The 17,824-nt window shown below is 42.1% G+C and overlaps 1 protein-coding gene across 1 annotated transcript in view; it reads right to left on the bottom strand.

The window, feature by feature from the left end:
* Positions 1-6,151: 6,151 nt before the first annotated feature.
* Positions 6,152-17,824, bottom strand: part of RNF31 (ring finger protein 31) — an 86,229-nt gene continuing 74,556 nt past the window's right edge. Inside the window, exons 19-22 of the mRNA XM_073632763.1 lie at positions 17,451-17,508; positions 10,971-11,067; positions 6,381-6,549; positions 6,152-6,288 (exon numbers count right to left, since the gene is read on the bottom strand). Coding sequence (XP_073488864.1) covers positions 6,232-6,288; positions 6,381-6,549; positions 10,971-11,067; positions 17,451-17,508 — 381 coding nt within the window. The 3' untranslated portion in view covers positions 6,152-6,231. The remainder of the gene's footprint in view (positions 6,289-6,380; positions 6,550-10,970; positions 11,068-17,450; positions 17,509-17,824) is intronic.

The raw sequence follows: 17,824 nt of genomic DNA, 5'->3' as shown, positions 1-17,824 counted from the left end.
GGATGTAAATATACGGTACTTGTTAACAGCCCTAGGCTTTGAAGGGCAGCAATGGGTTCTGGTAATTAGGTGGGTCGGGCAACTTCAGGGGATAAGGGTGTAGACTGTAGAGGGTATGACTGATTCTGTGCCTGAATTTTTCCTGGACAAATATGCAACTAGTAATAAATCACTGCTGGCACTATTCTAAACAGTAGCACTTAGTAAAGTTTGTGATACCTGGAGAGGCACTATTCTAGTTTTTGACTATAAAAAAAAACAAAAACAAAAAAAAACAAACAAATATGAAGGCTACATTCACACGAGTACTTCAAACCCAAAATAAATTATATAGAAAGCACAAAAAAAAACAACTTATGCTTCCCAGATAAAGTTTGATCAAGTTTAGCTATACATGACTTTGGCGTGAGTTTAACCGGTGTTTACAGTTTCTAATTGGATCCGGGACACACAGACTTCTATTTTCTCTACGAGCAGCTAAACTGAAATCACCTAAATGCACAACTTTCATGTGGGTGGTCTGATTAGATCTGGCTGTCGGGTTTTTCAGGCGGGTCTGAACGGAAGCTCCATGTTAGTCTATGGGCAGGCGGATGTGAATAGACAGGCGCCTATTTACATGCGATTAACTCTAAGCCACCTAGGTCTAAAAAAAATAAAAAATAAAAGGTTTGCCTCCTTTTCTTGTTTTTGGGACATAAATATAAAGATCTGAGGTAGTGAGATGTAAACAAACCCACGTACATTTACATTAACTTGCCCATTGACCCAATATGGGTCTATTAAGCTCTAGGATGGGGAAAACTGAACAGACACAGATGTAAAAAAAAAAAAAAAAAGTGACATCTGTACAGTTCAACTCTTATTCATTAGGGGTTCTGTCCATTGATCCCCTGCTGACTGGACTGGCCACTGCTGATGCGAAAGGGCCAAAATTATTGTATTTAGAAAGGTCATATAAACACACATTTGTCAATGCCAATGTAAATGACTCCTAAAGCTACTTTTCTGTTACCTGTGTATCATAGGATGTTTGCCCATATTCTAATGTTTGTACACTTCTTCCTTTGATGATTTTTTTTGTTATGTATGCTAAATGCTCTGCAACATACTTGGTGCGATTGAGATTTTAATTTGGTGGAATAATGTGAGCATGAACCAATATAAATAATGATTATTTTGGGAGTTCTGCTTCTTTCTTCAAAGATTAGTGTATGAATTTGAAGAAATAGGAATCCTTTAATGTGTGTATGTTAGCCATAAGGCTTACACCTCATTATTTGGTTGTGTTTGATTATATATCTAGTTAATAAATATAACATGTTGACCAGCTCAAAAGAGGTTCCAATGTCCATGCGTTTTTCTGGTTTGGAGCAGACCACAACCAGTGGTATTCGTTTCCTATAATTCTGTTATATGTTATTTTGTATATTTCTGTATCATACCACCTGGTTCAGCCAACAGTTGTTACCTTTTCACTAACCTGTTTTTCTTAAGATCATCCCCATTTGTACGTTCATAGCATCTGTTACAAACCTGGGCATACAATGAAATATACACATAAAGCCTACCTTTGGTGAAATTTGTATGTTAAAACTATTGCTGAATCCAGAGATATAAAGTGATTGTGTAGTCACTGTATCATAAACATACCATCCCCTCTGTTAAATAACATTATGTGTCCTAGTTTCTGTGCTGAAAAAAAAAAAAAAAAAGACAATTTATACCTTTATATCAAAGTGTTTCCCGTCACTCACGTGACTCCTTGGTTCTCTTCTCTCCCAGGCTGACAGCTATAGCGTGACGGGCCGAGAACTCCCGCTGACATCAGCCGGGAGGAGGAGAGGAGGAGAGAGCCAAGCAGTCATGTGAGCGCTGGGAGACGCTCTGATATAGGTATAAATCTGCATTTTTTTTTCAGCACAGACACTAGGACACATACTTTTAGCTAACAGAGGGGATGGTATGTTTGTAATACAGATATAGCAGCAGGAAGGGAAGGGGCGGGGGGAAGAATGGCACAGACGAGCTGACAGGCAGGGAGGGGAGGGGGGAGGAGGACAGAGGAGAGCTGCAGATAGCTGCGGCTGATGGAGGCAAGTAAGCTGATCACTGTGTCAGGGCTCAGCAGCCATAATAAACCATGGTCAGCTGTACAGAGAGGAGGGCAGAACCAAGCAGGATCAGACAGGTTTTTGCTGCTGATGTTAAAATTATATATACAGTGGCTTGCGAAAGTATTCGGCCCCCTTGAACTTTTCAACCTTTTGCCACATTTCAGGCTTTAAACATAAAGATATAGAATTTTAATTTTTTGTGAAGAATCACCAACAAGTGGGACACAATTGTGAAGTGGAACGAAATCTATTGGATATTTTAAACTTTTTTAGCAATTAAAAAACTGAAAAGTGGTGTGTGCAAAATTATTCGGCCCCTTTACTTTCAGTGCAGCAAACTCACTCCAGAAGTTCAGCGAGGATCTCTGAATGATCCAATGTTATCCTAAATGACTGATGGTGATAAATAGAATCCACCTGTGTGTAATCAAGTCTCTGTATAAATGCACCTGCTCTGTGATAGTCTCAGGGTTCTGTTGAAAGCGCAGAGAGCATCATGAAGACCAAGGAACACACCAGGCAGAACCGTAATACTGTTGTGGAGAAGTTTAAAGACGGATTTGGATACAAAAAGATTTCCCAAGCTTTAAACATCCCAAGGAGCACTGTGCAAGCGATCATTTTGAAATGGAAGGAGTATCAGACCACTGCAAATCTACCAAGACCTGGCTGTCCCTCTAAACTTTCAGCTCAGACAAGGAGAAGACTGATCAGAGATGCAGCCAAGAGGCCCATGATCACTCTGGATGAACTGCAGAGAACTACAGCTGAGGTGGGAAAATCTGGCCTTTATGGAAGAGTGGCAAGAAGAAAGCCATTTCTCAAAGATATCCATAAAAAGTCTCATCTAAAGTTTGCCACAAGCCACCTGGAAGACACACCAAACCTGTGGAAGAAGGTGCTCTGGTCCGATGAAACCAAAATCAAACTTTTTGGCCACAATGCAAAAAGATATGTTTGGCGTAAAAGCAACACAGCTCATCACACTCAACACACCATCCCCACTGTCAAACATGGTGGTGGCAGCATCATGGTTTGGGCCTGCTTTTCTTCAGCAGGGACAGGGAAGATGGTTAAAATTGAGGGGAAGATGGATGCAGCCAAATACAGGACCATTCTGGATGAAAACCTGTTGGAGTCTGCAAAAGACCTGAAACTGGGACGGAGATTTATCTTCCAACAAGACAATGATCCCAAACATACAGCAAAATCTACAAAGGAATGGTTCACAAATAAACGTATCCAGGTGTTAGAATGGCCAAGTCAAAGTCCTAGCCTGAATCTAATCGAGAATCTGTGGAAAGAGCTGAAAACTGCTGTTCACAAACGCTCTCCATCCAACCTCACTGAGCTCGAGCTGTTTTGCAAGGAAGAATGGGCAAGAATTTCAGTCTCTCGATGTGCAAAACTGATAGAGACATACCCCAAGCGACTTGCAGCTGTAATCGCAGCAAAAGGTGGCTCTACAAAGTATTAACGCAAGGGGGCCGAATAATTTTGCACGCCCCACTTTTCATTTTTTTATTAGTTAAAAAGTTTCAATCCAAAAGATTTCGTTCCACTTCACAATTGTGTCCCACTTGTTGGTGATTCTTCACAAAAAATTAAAATTTTATATCTTTATGTTTGAAGCCTGAAATGTGGCAAAAGGTTGAAAAGTTCAAGGGGGCCAAATACTTTCGCAAGCCACTGTGTATAATATATATATATATATATATATAAAATTCTTTTTTTTTTTGGTAAAGGTCAAGCTTTGCCCCATTCCTTCCTGCTTTTATTTTGCTTACTCCAATAATGGTCAGCCAATAAGGAGGTAGGAAAAAATTGGTACTGTAACATCAACTGCTTGTATCTCTGGATCTACTGATCATTATGACATACAGTTTTAAGCTCCGTTCACATCTTGGCGTTTGGAATCGTCGCAATTCTGTCAAAGATTCGAAATGGCAGGATGCCCGTCAGATCTGACACTTCCAAAGGCATCCTGATCGTGGTGCAATTTTGCCACGATTCGTCGGGCGACAATCGTGGAAAACTGTGCAAACAGAATCGCGGAACGTCTGTCACCCAAAAGAAGTACAAGAACTTCTTTTGGGCGACAGGCATCCCACGATTCTGTTTGCGTGATTTTATCTCGATTGTCGCTCGACGAAACACGGCAAAATCACGCCGCAATCGGGGTGCCATTGGAAGTGACAGGGATCACACTGGCGTCCTGCGATTTGCCACTAATTCAAATCGTGAGCAGAATTGTGGCGACTCTGCCCACGATTCAGTACGCCAAGATGTGAACGCAGCCTCAAAAGTGGAAGTAAACCCTTCTATCGTTTTCAGCCAAGGAAGCTGCCATCTTGGCCTCTGTTTAATCTTCAACTGCGATTATGCTGCACATGTGATCAGTTATGACACCAGCCATTGGATGGTTTGACAGTTTGGCTGAGAGCACAACCAATGTGACAGTTGCATGCCAAGAATGTTTTTTGAAACTGTTAAATCAATGGGTTTACTTGCGCTTTAAGCTGGCCATACACTGTTAGTTTTTTTTTTTTTTCATTCAAAGATTCAACACAAATAAGGGGGATGTCAGAATACACTGATCATTGGCTGCAGCCACTAATCGAGAAACGTTTTCCAATATATCCCTTTGACAGAAGTTGATCAAACAATCGACTTCTGTTGAGGATGGATGGCCACCCACTGATCAAAATACATCTGATTCAGCAGGGACTGGCCATATTTCAATCTGTGTATAGGTGTTGTAGCCCAAAACCAGAAAAACCTTAGTTTTTGGATAGAGTGGAGAGAGATATCAACCTCTGTATTCCTCCCCAGTGGGCTGAGATTTCCCTTGACCCTGTCTTGGTAACATAGGTCAGGAACAGGAAGTAATACATTTTTTTTAACAAGGGCAAAGGCGTAAAAAAACTAAAAAAAGTTAGAAAATCTTTGAGCTTTTTATGGGCCTTCCTGCCCAAGTCAACCCATTTGTTGTTATCGCGCCACACCTAGCTTTTCTTCACTCTATCCAGAACTTAAAAAAAAAAAAAAAAGTTTTGTTTAAGAAACTTCTAGGTGGTTTAACATTCCAGCATCTACCGAAAACTGGAATGACAAATAGTGGGTGAAATTACCATTAAAACTAGCTACTTGTATTCTCTTGGATTAATTGTGACTAAATGCAAAACTTTTTTTTTTTTTCATTTTCAATAAAATAAGGAAGGGTTATAACTCCTTTCAAGTTTTTTTTTGCCATCTATGCCCCTTAGCGGAGATTTCCCTTTACTTCCTTTCCCATAGCTAAAACCAGAAGTGAGAGGAACTTCATCTAAAATGATGGAATCCTGGGGTGGCACCAGAACTAGTGTCCTCATTGGAAGATTTCACCTCTATTCGTGTTCTGATGTCAGCTCAAAATTTGGGACTTTTTACTTTCAGTGATAACGATAGACAAACACCCCCCCCCCCCCCAAAAAAAGTTTTGCCTTTAGTTACAGTTTAAGTTTGTTCTATCAGAACATGACCCTGACGTTGCACTGACGCATTCTTCTGAACTATCTGAAATAGATCTGTGCTCCCCCACACCCTGCATTCTATTCAGATCTGATTAGCAGCAGTGAAAACTTACAACACAAGCAAATGCACAGCACTGGCAGTCAACACCCTACTAATTTTAGAATTTGTCATATAGAGCACATCTTGGCTTGAAACCAAGGCAACAAAATATAACACAGATCGTATACCGGGGTAAAAAAGGAAAAAAAAAAAAAAAGGAGTGTGGTTTAGATATTTTTACCCAATACAACATAAATGGTAAGTGAGGGATCTGGTAAAACTTATTATAACTCGATTTAAAAATATCAATTTTTTCAGTCTATCTAAAGCCTTATATGTTTATGTGCAGCTTTTAAAAGCAGAGACAGCCAAGAACAAATATATATGTAACTAAAGCTGCAGGGTTCAGTGACAAGATTCATTGGTGGGATCCCCTGCCCTCCCAAAATGACAAGTCATATAAATAACAAAGAACACCAAAGTAACAATATAGATATTTTTATTCTGTTTGAGAAACTTAAAGCTTCCATGACTGTACATAAAGCAAGCAAAAAGAAGGCAGTTACGGGTGTTGACTTCTTTGGACATGAAGATTCAGGGGGATCTCTGTCATCAGTACCTAAATGGAAAGAGTCCCAGCACAAACAGATATTAGGAGAGTATTTATTAATGCATAGTAAGGACAGACTTAAAAATGAAATGAAAACATACTTGAATAAGGTGACTTTTGTAAGTGGCCTCATCTTCATGTTCTTCTTTGGGAGGACAGCCTGGCAAGTAGCGTTTACACACAGTAACAACCTCTTCTAAGTCATAAAGTATACAGGGGTCCAAAAAGAGAGCATTAATGCGGCTGACAAGGTACTCCTTATAATGAGATCTGGAAAAGACCACACATGACTACTTTACCATCCAGTACTATGTATCAATGTACATACAGTATATATATAAGTGGATATTTTCTGAAAATTACAGAGCTAAAAACTTATGGTAACTTATTGTAAAACTGGCTGTAAACATGACAGCAAATATATTCCATAACATTTTAAAGAAGTAAAATAATTACTTGAACATTGCTATTATTGCACTTTTTTTCTTTTTGTTTAATATCACCTATCATGACACATTTGCAATACCATTCAATTATCTTGTCCAGTCTGACCAGTCTGGGGTGTCGCAAAGCACAATCTAATAGAGGTACTTTTGCAGTAAAATAGAGGTAACCTTATGTAGAGAAGCTGAAAGTAACATTCATAAATACAAACGTTTCCACAGGTTCTGTCCATGTTTTGTTTTTATAATAAAACATTTCCTTTAACATTGGATGATCTGAATGACGTCTGCCAAAGTTTCAAATTCCCATATAAGCTACCGCAATGTCATTCTGAATTATCGATTAAACCTGTCATAATGTTGCCATTGTGCCAATTTGTGTCTTCTCCATCCTGACTTGAGCTAAGCTTAATGTCATTCTAACAATATACATAAGCCATTATTTTTTTCTTGTGTGTGTGGCAATTTATCATAAAAAGGGGAGTTAGAGCCCTTGCACACTGGGGCGGTTTGCAGGCGCTATTGCGCTAATAATAGCGCCTGCAAACCGACCTGAAAGTGCCGCTGCTGTGTATCCAGTGTGAAAGCCCCGAGGGCTTTCACACTGGAGCGGTGCGCTGGCAGGACGGTAAAAAAAGTCCTGCCAGCAGCATCTTCGGAGCGGTGAAGGAGTGGAGTGTATACCGCTTCTTTACCGCTCCTGCCCATTGAAATCAATGGGACGGTGCGGCTATACCGCCGGCAAAGCGCCTCTGCAGAGGCGCTTTGCGGTGGTATTTAACCCTTTCTCGGCCGCTAGCGGGGGTAAAACCGCCCCGCTAGCGGCCGAATACCGAAGGTAAAACGCCGCTAATAATAGCGGCGTTTTACCGCCGACGCCGCCCCCCGCGTGCAAGGGCTCTAGTGCTCAGCTGAAGTAAAAGGTTCACTTTGACTTACCATTCTGCTTACAAATAACTGGACTGTTTAAACAGACGACTTTGTAAGTTATACTTTAGAGTAGGTACTTGGGTCTTCACAAATTATCTTAAAGTTTCATTGCAAAAAACTAAAGGAAGACAATAGGATTTTTATTACAGCTTACCTGTAAAATCCTTTTCTTGGATTACATCATGGGACACAGAACCTTAAGTAATTACTTAATGGGTTAAAGGCCACCTTCAGGTGTTGATACTGGTAAACCCAATCAAAGGAAGTTCACTCCCTATATAACCCCTCCTCCTTCCAGGAGCACATCAGTTTTTGTAGCAAAGCAATATACTTAGATCCCAAAAAAGAGGGGAGGGACCTCTGTGTCCCATGATGTACTCCAAGAAAAGGATTTTACAGCCAAGCTGTAATAAAAATCCTATTTTCTTTATCGTACATCATGGGACACAGAGCCTTAAGTAATTACTTAATGGGATGTCCCAAAGCAATGCCACTTGAGGGGTGGGAGAAACAACCCGCAGGGTACACCCAGACTTGAGGATCTATACTGCTACTTGCAGCACACTGCGCCCGAAGGCTATATCCTCATACCTCCTTACATCCACCTGATAAAATTTTGTGAATATATGCACTGAAGACCAAGTTGCGGCCTTTACAGATCTGAGCCATGGCGACCTGATGACGCACTGCCCAAGAAGCACTAACCGACCTGGTAAAATGCGCCTTAACTTGAAACGGGGGAATCTTACCCCTTAAATCATAAGTTTGAATTATCACTTGCTAAATCCACTTAGCGACAGTGGATTTCGACACTGCCTGTCCTTTCTTAGGACCCTCTGGCAGAATAAATAAGACATCAGTCTTACGAACCTGAGCAGTTTTCTTTAAACAGATTTTCACGGCTCTCACCACATCAAGACAATGTAGTGACCTTTCTTCCCTGGAACATGGTTTTGGAAAAAACGATGGCAGAACAATATCTTGGTTCAGGTGAAAACCTGAAATTACTTTTGGCAAAAAGCCTGGACGAGGGCATAACACCACTCTGTCCTCATGAAAAATCAAATACGGCTCTTTACGAGAAAGAGCAGCCAATTCTGATACCCTCCTTGCTGAGGATACAGCAACCAAAAATACCAACTTCCTTGTCAGAAGGACTAGGGGAATGTGTTGTATCGGTTCAAATTGCTGTTTTTGTAACACCAGACAAAACTAAGTTTAAGTCCCAAAGGTTCAAGGGAGGTTTGACGGGCGGATTAAGCCACGTCACCTCTTGTATAAAGCCCCGGACTAAAGAATGAGTAGCAAGTGGTCTCTGAAATAAAGCTGAAGACTTGGTCCTTAATAGTACTCAAGGACAATTTCATTTCTACCCCTAATTGTAGAAAGGCAAGAATTCTGCCTATGATATATCTCCGAGGGTGCCAACCCTTGGATTCACACCAGGAAACATAAGCCTTCCAGACTCTATAATATATAGTTCTGGAAGCTGGCTTCCTAGCATTAATCAGGGTAGAGATAACTGACCCGGAAAGCCCACGTTTCTTTGGAATGTGGGTTTCAATAGCCAAGCCGTTAAATTTAGAGACCGTAAGGAAGGATGGAATAATCGGTCCCAGAGAGAGCAGATCTCGCCGTAGTGGGAGGGACCATGGGCCCTCCACTGCCATCTTTACGATTTCTGCGTACCATGACCTTCTGGGCCATGCTGGTGCCACCAGAATTATCGGCTTTCTTTCCAGCTTGATCCTGCAAAGAAGTCGAGGCAGCAACTGAATAGGAGGGAATGCATAGATCGGTAAGAACTGATCCCATGGGGTCACCAACGCATCCGTCCTGCATGCGAATGGATCCCTTGTTCTGGCCACAAAGTTGACCAACTTCGTGTTGATCCTGGATGCTAGAAGATCCACGTCCGGAGTCCCCCATCTTTGGCAAACAGCCCGAAATATGTCGGGGAGACGAGATCATTCCCCTGGGAATATCTGCTGGTGACTTAGGTATTCAGCCTGCCAATTCTCTACTACCGGAATGAAGATTGCAGAAAGGCATGGAACATTCCTTTCTGCCCAAGTTAGAATATGGTTCACCTCTCTCTGTGCTGAGAGACTTTTGGTGCCCCCTTGGTGATTGATATAGGCCACAACTGTGGCATTGTCGGATTGAATCCTGACAGGACAATCCTGTAACCTTAAAGTCCAGGCCTTTAGAGCCAGACGTACTGCCTGAATCTCTAGGATATCGATGGGCAAGATTCTTTTGGTTCTTGACCACTGTCCTTGGACAGTTGTCTTTTCTAGTACTGCTCCCCAGCCTGAAAGGCTGGCATTCGTCGTTACCACTTTCCAGAAGACTGGTCTGAAGGATTTTCCTTTCAGCAGATTCTGGGTTAATAACCACCAAGTGAGGCTTTGGGCCACTCTTGGGGACAGCCGCATTGGCAAGTCTAAAGCTTGAATTGTTTTGTTCCAAGCAGACAGGATACGGTTTTGCAACAGTCTTGAATGGAACTGGGCATAGGGAACTGCTTCGAATGAAGCCACCATGGCTCCTAGCAACCTCATGCAGAGGCGAATGGAGGGATTGCCATTTGACCTGACCCTCCGCACCAGTTCTCTTATGGAGTTGATCTTTGCTTGAGGCAAGAACACCCTTTCCTGAGCTGTGTCTATGATCAGACCCAAGTACTCCAGCCCAAACTTTTCAGATAGTCGGTTGTAGTGCGTACGCTTTGCTCCAAACGAGTCACCGATTGATCTATAAGTAATAGATCGTCTAGGTACGCTACGACTGTTATGCCCTTAACCTGGCTAGAGGTGGGGCCAGCACTTTGGTGAACACCCGGGTGCTGTGGCTAGCCCGAAGGGCAGGGCTACAAACTGGAAATGCTGCTGTTCTAACTCGTACCACAGAAACTTTTGATGAGCAGGAAGTATAGGGACATGCAGATATGCATCCCTGATGTCGATTGACGCCAGAAGTTCTCTTCCTAGAAGGAAAGAAACTACCGACCTGATTGTCTCCATGCGAAAGGAGCAGATCTTCAGGAATTGATTTAGTTTTCTTAGATCTAGAATGGGTCTGACGTCTCCATTTGGTTTTAGTACCATGAAAAGATTTGAAGTTTCAAGTTGTTAATAAGAAGCTAATATACAAAAACATAACACAAGAAGCTAATGACTTACAAGGAGATATGTTAGACAGAAATGGCATAAATCATACTTTAAATCATGTTTTCAAAATAATCAATTTTTTTTTTTAAGAAAAAATATAGTAGATCAATGTCCATTCAGGTATAAAGTATAGTGTGATACTCACTCACACAAACCAGCATAGCCCACTGCTGTTTGTTTTCCACATGCCTCATCTTTCATTCCATCCAGGGTTTCTTTCTGCTCCATGACCCGACACCCACCTAAAAAAGAAGGAACATTGAATTACTTCACGACAAGCATACGAATATATACAGCGCACTCCCAGCACAGAGACCAGGCTCTCACCAAGAGCCTCAAGTCTTATACCAACAATCAGGAACCAGGAGGCCTGGTACCTGATCACTGCGATAGCCTGTGATTGGCTATCACAGTGATCAGTCACTGTTCACCCAGATATTGGTTTGTTTTTTCTCCTCTTGAATGGAGAAAATGATACATTGCATCTTTATCTCCTTGCTAGAGGAGAAAAGAATAAAGAAGTGTGTGTTAAAAAAAAAAAAATAAAAAAGAAAAAAAAATAAATAAACACACACAACACCACTGTATTTTTTTTAAAATTTAGTATTTGTGTCAGTGTGTTTTAGGTAGGATAAAAGATATGCACTATTGTTTCTGAACCCTACTATGGGTACAAACAAAAAACAACATACACATATGTATCAGTGCAATCATCAGGAGTAGAATTTATTTTGGGTTGTTCTTTGGTGGTAGATTATGATAAAAGCAAGAAATATACGGCTACATTTATAAAATATATATATATTTTTACATTTTTGTGCCAGATTTTCTTTGATGATAAAAATATATAAAAATTCAAGAGATATCCATCACATGGGTCTGTTAGGTAGTAATGCTATGTACAATTTTACTAATGCATGTGAAAGTTGCAAAACTGTTTAGGCATTAAGATTTGTTTTACCCTCCTCATGAAGGTGTTAAAGAAGCATTGTACTGAGCAAAATGGATGAACGATTTCTGAACCAGGACAATATATAACATTTAGCCTGAAAGACTTACTGGAAGATGTACACAAATTTGAAATAAATGAGCAAGTTGTATACTATTCTGCTCCCAATGAAAGTAAACCTGCACTTGAAGAAATATGTAGCAGTAACTACAGACCTCCTTTTGAAAAATAGGATTTTTTCCTCATACTTACCTGTAAAATCCTTTTCTTTGAGTACATCGTGGGACACAGAGTCAGGCCAATATTCATTACCTGCTGGGTTATACTCCATCTCCAGGTGAATGGACACTGGTAGACCAAAGGTCTATAGACAGGAAGTGATCCCATATATAAACCCTCCCACACAGGAAGCACTTCAGTTTTCTAGCAAGCAATGAATCCTCATAAAAAAGAGGGGAGGTATCTCTGTGTTCCATGATGTACTCAAAGAAAATGATTTTACAGGTAAGTATGATGAAAAAATCCTATTTTCTTTTTCATACATCATGGGACACAGAGTCAGGCTAATATTCATTACCTGCTGGGACGTCCCAGAGCAATAGCCTTGAGGGAAGGGAGACACCCTGCCAAACAGCCATCCGAACTTATACGGCAGCCCGCAGTACACTGCGGCCGAAAGCCGAATCCTCGGCTGCTCGAACATCCACTTGATAACATTTTGTGAACATATGCACTGAAGACTAGGTAGCAGCTTTACAAATCTGAGCCAGAGATACCAGATGGCGAAAAGCACAGGAGGTTCCTACACCCCTGGTAGAATGAGCTTGCACTCTAAAGGGAGGAGGTTTATGTTTCAGACCGTAGGCCTGAATGATAAATTGATGGACCCAATTGGCAATGGAAGCCTTGGAAGCTGCCTGCCCCTTCTCGGGTCTCTTTGGTAAAACAAAAAAGTCTGATCCTCAGATCTCCGCAGATCTAGACAAATAAACCTTGACTGCCCAGACAACGTCCAATGAGTGCAAAGAAGGCAAAATAATGTCCTGATTTAAATGAAAGGCCGACACCACTTTTGGCAAAAAGGATGGATAGAACAGGTCATAACACGACCCTGTCGTGGTGAAGGATCAAGAATGGTTCCCTGCACGAAAGGGCTGCCAATTCCGACACCCTTCAGCTGAGGTGATGGCCATCAGGAAGGCTAGCTTGTGTGACAGCAAGCCTGATGGAATTTCCTTGATAGGTTCAAATGTTTGTTTCTGTAAAACAGAAAACACAGAGTCCCAAGGACAGATAGATGACCTAATGGGGGGGGAAGCAAGCGAGTTACCCTCAGCATAGAGGTTCGGATCAGTGAATGGGAGGCTAAAGGGCTTTGGAAGAATACTGATAGAGCCGAAACTTAACCTCTGATTGTACTCAAAGCCAATTAGATTTCCACAGCTGACTGTAGAAAAGAGAGAATTCTCCCAATCACGTATTTCTGAGGATGCCATTTTCTGGCTTCACACCAAGCAATAAGTCTTCCAGACCTTATGATACATTTTCCTAGGTGACAGCTTTTCTAGCATTCACTAGGGTAGACACTACTGGTCCAGAGATGCCATGGTCCTTCAGCACCCTGGCTTCAATTGCCATCCGGTCAAATTTAGAGACCGTAAATTGGGGTGGAATATAGGACCTTGAGACAGTAGATCGGGGTGACGTGGAAGGGTCCATGGTCCGTCTATTGTCAGTCTCATAATCTCCGGGAACCAGGGCCTTTTGCTGTAGCTTGTTGTTGAACCTGGATGCCAACAGGTTGCCAACCTGGATGCCAACAGCTGCCTTCTGGAAGCACCGCATGCTTGGCCTACACAGCTTAAATAAGCTGGGTGTGCGCTGGAACGTTCTGTGCGTGCGCTCGCGAGGAGCAGGCGTGGCTGTATTTGCTTATGAAGCGAATCCTCGTGCACCCAGATAAAGGCTACTGCGCATGTGCGGCGAAGCTGCGTGTGGCATGGGCGCCAAATTGCTAAGTCCAGCGGCGCTTTCGTGAATGTATGTGCGCCCTGGCCGACAAACAACTGCTGAGCACAGCGACACTCTTGCGAACGCACACGCGCCCTAGTGAACCAAGCTGATATGGCGCATCGTCGTGCACCATCATACAGGTAAAAAAAACAGCCAGGCATAAGCAAAAAAGGTACACTTTGCAAACACCCACAGCTAGCCCAAAACTCCCTCGTCTGGTCACCGCACACAGGTGTCCAGCCTCTAGCTAGCTTGACTGATTGTTACAATCACTGGGACACCCCTCAATAATAAGTAAAGGGGTTTCACTTACCTGTCCAGGCGCAGGGCAGCTTAGAAACTAAGAGCCCAAACTTCACCCATCACGGCGGGTTCCTGTCACTTGAGGACCTTCAAGGACTGGGTACCCCTTTCATGTTTAGGGTCCACTCCTTTGGACCTGTACAGCACCCCGCAGGAATGCCTTAGCGCTGTGGTGCCCAGGATTCCACTTCGCAGGGTCCAGGGGCCAGCGCCCGGAGGCTGCATTACAGGCAAAACATTGTAGGATCTTGAGTCTTCTTTGGGAGGCTCGGGTACTATTTATCCAAGCATATAAAGCCTGTGTCAAATGGATCCGATCGGTCAATCCCTTGATTCATTTAACCACTTCTGGACTGCCGCACACCGACACATGTCCTAACTTTGAAGAGGGATATCTTTTATGGCAGCGGCTAGCTGCAATAACCCTGGCATCCTCTTCTTCGGCCGGCGGTCAGGTTTCCGATAATAGTGGTCTCTGCAGCGGATTCGCCGCAAGATCACTTTTAATCGGCGGCGGGAGAGGCCCCCCCTTCCTGCTACACTCTGGTGTCCGCTTACCGGAGCCGTCGGCAGCGGCGGAGGCGAACGGATCCTCTTCCATGCTGGGTATGGAGATGAGTGAGGGGAAGATAGCCCCCACCCGTCTCCATACCATTGCAGGACGGAAGAGACGCCAAAACGTCACTTCCACCCATAGCTCTTAAAGGGACATTTTTGCAATTTTTTTTTAAATAACAAAATTATTATTTTTATTGTTTTATTGCATTTTAGTGTAAATATGAGATCTGAGGTCTTTTTGACCCCAGATCTCAAATTTAAGAGTTCCAGTCATGTTTTTTTTCTATTACAAGGGATGTTTACATTCCTTGTAATAGGAATAAAAGTGACATTTTTTTTAAAAAAGAACAATGTAAAAATAAAAAGGTAAAATAAATAAGAAAAAAAAATGTAAATGTGCCCCGTCCCGCCGAGCTCGCGTGCAGAAGCGAACGCACATGTGAGTAGCGCCCGCATATAAAAACGATGTTCAAACCACACGTGAGGTATCGCCGCAATCGGTAGAGCGAGAGCAATAATTCTAGCCCTAGACGACCTCTGTAACTAAAAATATGCAACCTGTAGAATTTTTTTAAACGTCGCCTATGGAGATTTTTAAGTGTAAAAGTTTGTCGCCATTCCACAAGCGGGCGCAATTTTGAAGCGTGACATGTTGGGTATTAATTTACTCGGCGTAACATTATCTTTCAAAGTATAAAAAAAAATTGGGCTAACTTTACTGCTGTCTTATTTAATTCAAAAAATTTGTATTGTGTATTTTTTCCAAAAAAAGTGCGCTTGTAAGATGCGCAAATATGGTGTGACAGAAAGTATTGCAACGACCACCATTTTATTCTCTAGGGTGTTAGGGAAAACAAAAAAAAAAAAAAACGTATAATGTTTGGGGGTAAAAGTAATTTTCTAGCAAAAAAACCTGTTTTTAACTTGTAAACAACAAATCTCAGAAAGAGGCTCAGTCCTTAAGTGGTTAAGAACAGTTTGTGGGACTAGAGACCTGGAGCTCAGACAGCTCAAACCATGCCATCCACCTTGCAGACACTGGCAAAAACTGAAGTGCTTCCTGTGTGGGACGGGTTAGGGGATCACTTCCTGTCTAAAGACCTTTGGTCTACCAGTGTCCATTCACCTGGAGATGGAGTATAACCCAGTAGGTAATGAATATTAGCCTGACTCTGTGTTCCATGATGTATGAAAAAGAAATGCTAGTTGCCTGGCTGTCTCTGGCTTCTATAACTTGAAATGGAACTTTAGTAAGAAAATTAAGTTCTGCTAAATTACTTCATGGTGGCCCGTTTTGCAGGTATAGCTATGTAAAATATTAAAAATAAGTCCCTATACTATTTAGAATCAAGTAATACACCCTGCTCTGCACATGCTCAGTTGCTCTCTATTTTTTGGCACTGTTCCGTAAATGTAGAGGCTGATCTGCTGACAGTCTATAGTATATACTGCAGCTCTGGGGTTCTGGGCTGCAGCAAAATGGCAGCCCCCAGCAAAAAGTGAGGGGGAAAAAGAAAAAAAGCGATAAAACAGGAGCAATGCTGGAGGCAATTTACACACTAGTTTTGGTGGCATAAATATTAATGTAGAATGCAAGTTCCTTGCTAAAGAACATTTTTTTTTATCAAGCTGTTATGGGTAAAGTTACGCTTTAAGAATCACTGACTAAGAACTAGCAATAAAGAACGTGAAGTCAGAACTCCATGCTTGTTCCAGATCAATGACTAAAAGCATTAGAGCTCTTAGAATAACAGGAAAGCCATGTAGCTAGCATTTACAAAAACAGAGGTCCCTATATTTTCACAACAGGCTTTCAGTAAATCCCTTGGAGCCGGCGCCTCCCGGCTCTTTAGGCTGGGTTCACACTAGTGCGAATTGGATGCGGATTTCCCTGCATCCAATTCGCACAGCAGGAGATTGTGACTGTCCCTTTATGGAGCCTGTTCACATATCTCCGCAGCGGCTCCGGTGTGATTTGCACAGGAGCCCTGTGTGTCTTTTGGTCTGTTTCAGGTCTGAATACAGACAAAAATTTGGGCTGAAATCGGACCTGAAGTGGTGAACGAGGACGCACCAGACACCTGCTGTGAGCTGCTGCGTGCTCATATGTGAACCCAGCCCAAAAGTGTTACTAAACCCAGGGCCCTGTATTCACTATATCTGGTCTCCCACAGTACACAGAACATGGAAATGCAATTATTTTAGTAAATATATAAACGGCTTAAAACGTTTTTTCATCAGCATTCTTGTGACTTCTGTCAGTATCTGCTTAAAGCTTGTAGGAGGAGTTTTCATTCTCCCCCGATCCTGTCTGGTGCTGATTGGCCATGTGCTGATCACATGCACTCTCCCAAACTGAGCATGTGCATCCCGACTCCTAATGCTCTATTCTACCAGTAGATGGGTTGGAGTCAGTTAAAGAAGGAGGATCAGAGAGACAGGATCACACAGCCTTTATACACAATGCAGAGGATTAATCACTTAGGTTCCACAGAGAGTATAACAAGCATGCTTTACTGCATATACAGACTGATTTTACGGTTGTGGGTTTAGTAACACTTTAAGTGGTTTAGGATGCTAGGAGGGGTTTATGATCATGTGACCGCAGGTAACTGTGTTGGAAGCACACAGGAGGTGCACGCTCTTAGCACAGCTATATTTGCACTGATGCATGCAAATATGCGGCCGCTCTGCGCCAAGGCCCGTCCACTGAGAGGCCGCATATTTGTGTTCAGCCGTCGCCAAGAGGTTAATGTGTTTCAATGCATTGTAAAAATTTTAAATATCTTATTTATTCTTCACCTCCAGGTCCAGCTTGTGTTCCAGTTGGAGGATCCGTGTTAAACTGCACATTGGATATCTTAAAACAAGACAGAAATGTCACACGGTCAGTCATGAATATTTGTTTTTGTTCTAAATATATAGATACTACTAGTTTTTCTGAAAGAAGAAAGGAACAAAAAGAAGTGTTGTAGAAAATGAAAACGTTCCATTACAGATCAATGGTCAAAGAAAAAAGGACCATTATAGCCTAGTAACCTAAAGCTGTAATATTCAGCTAAAACAAGCATGGCAATAGCAGGAAGTCACCCTCTATAAAACGATCAGTTTTGCACATGTAAGTTGTCATTTTTCTCCTATCTTATTCTTCTTTCATGTATGCAGTTTGCTTCAAT

The sequence above is a fragment of the Aquarana catesbeiana genome, linkage group LG01 (genome assembly GCF_042186555.1).
Source record: "Aquarana catesbeiana isolate 2022-GZ linkage group LG01, ASM4218655v1, whole genome shotgun sequence".
Taxonomy (NCBI): Eukaryota; Metazoa; Chordata; class Amphibia; order Anura; family Ranidae; genus Aquarana; species Aquarana catesbeiana.
Note: the sequence above shows the minus strand (reverse complement) of the source record. Positions and strands in the feature narration are given on the sequence as shown.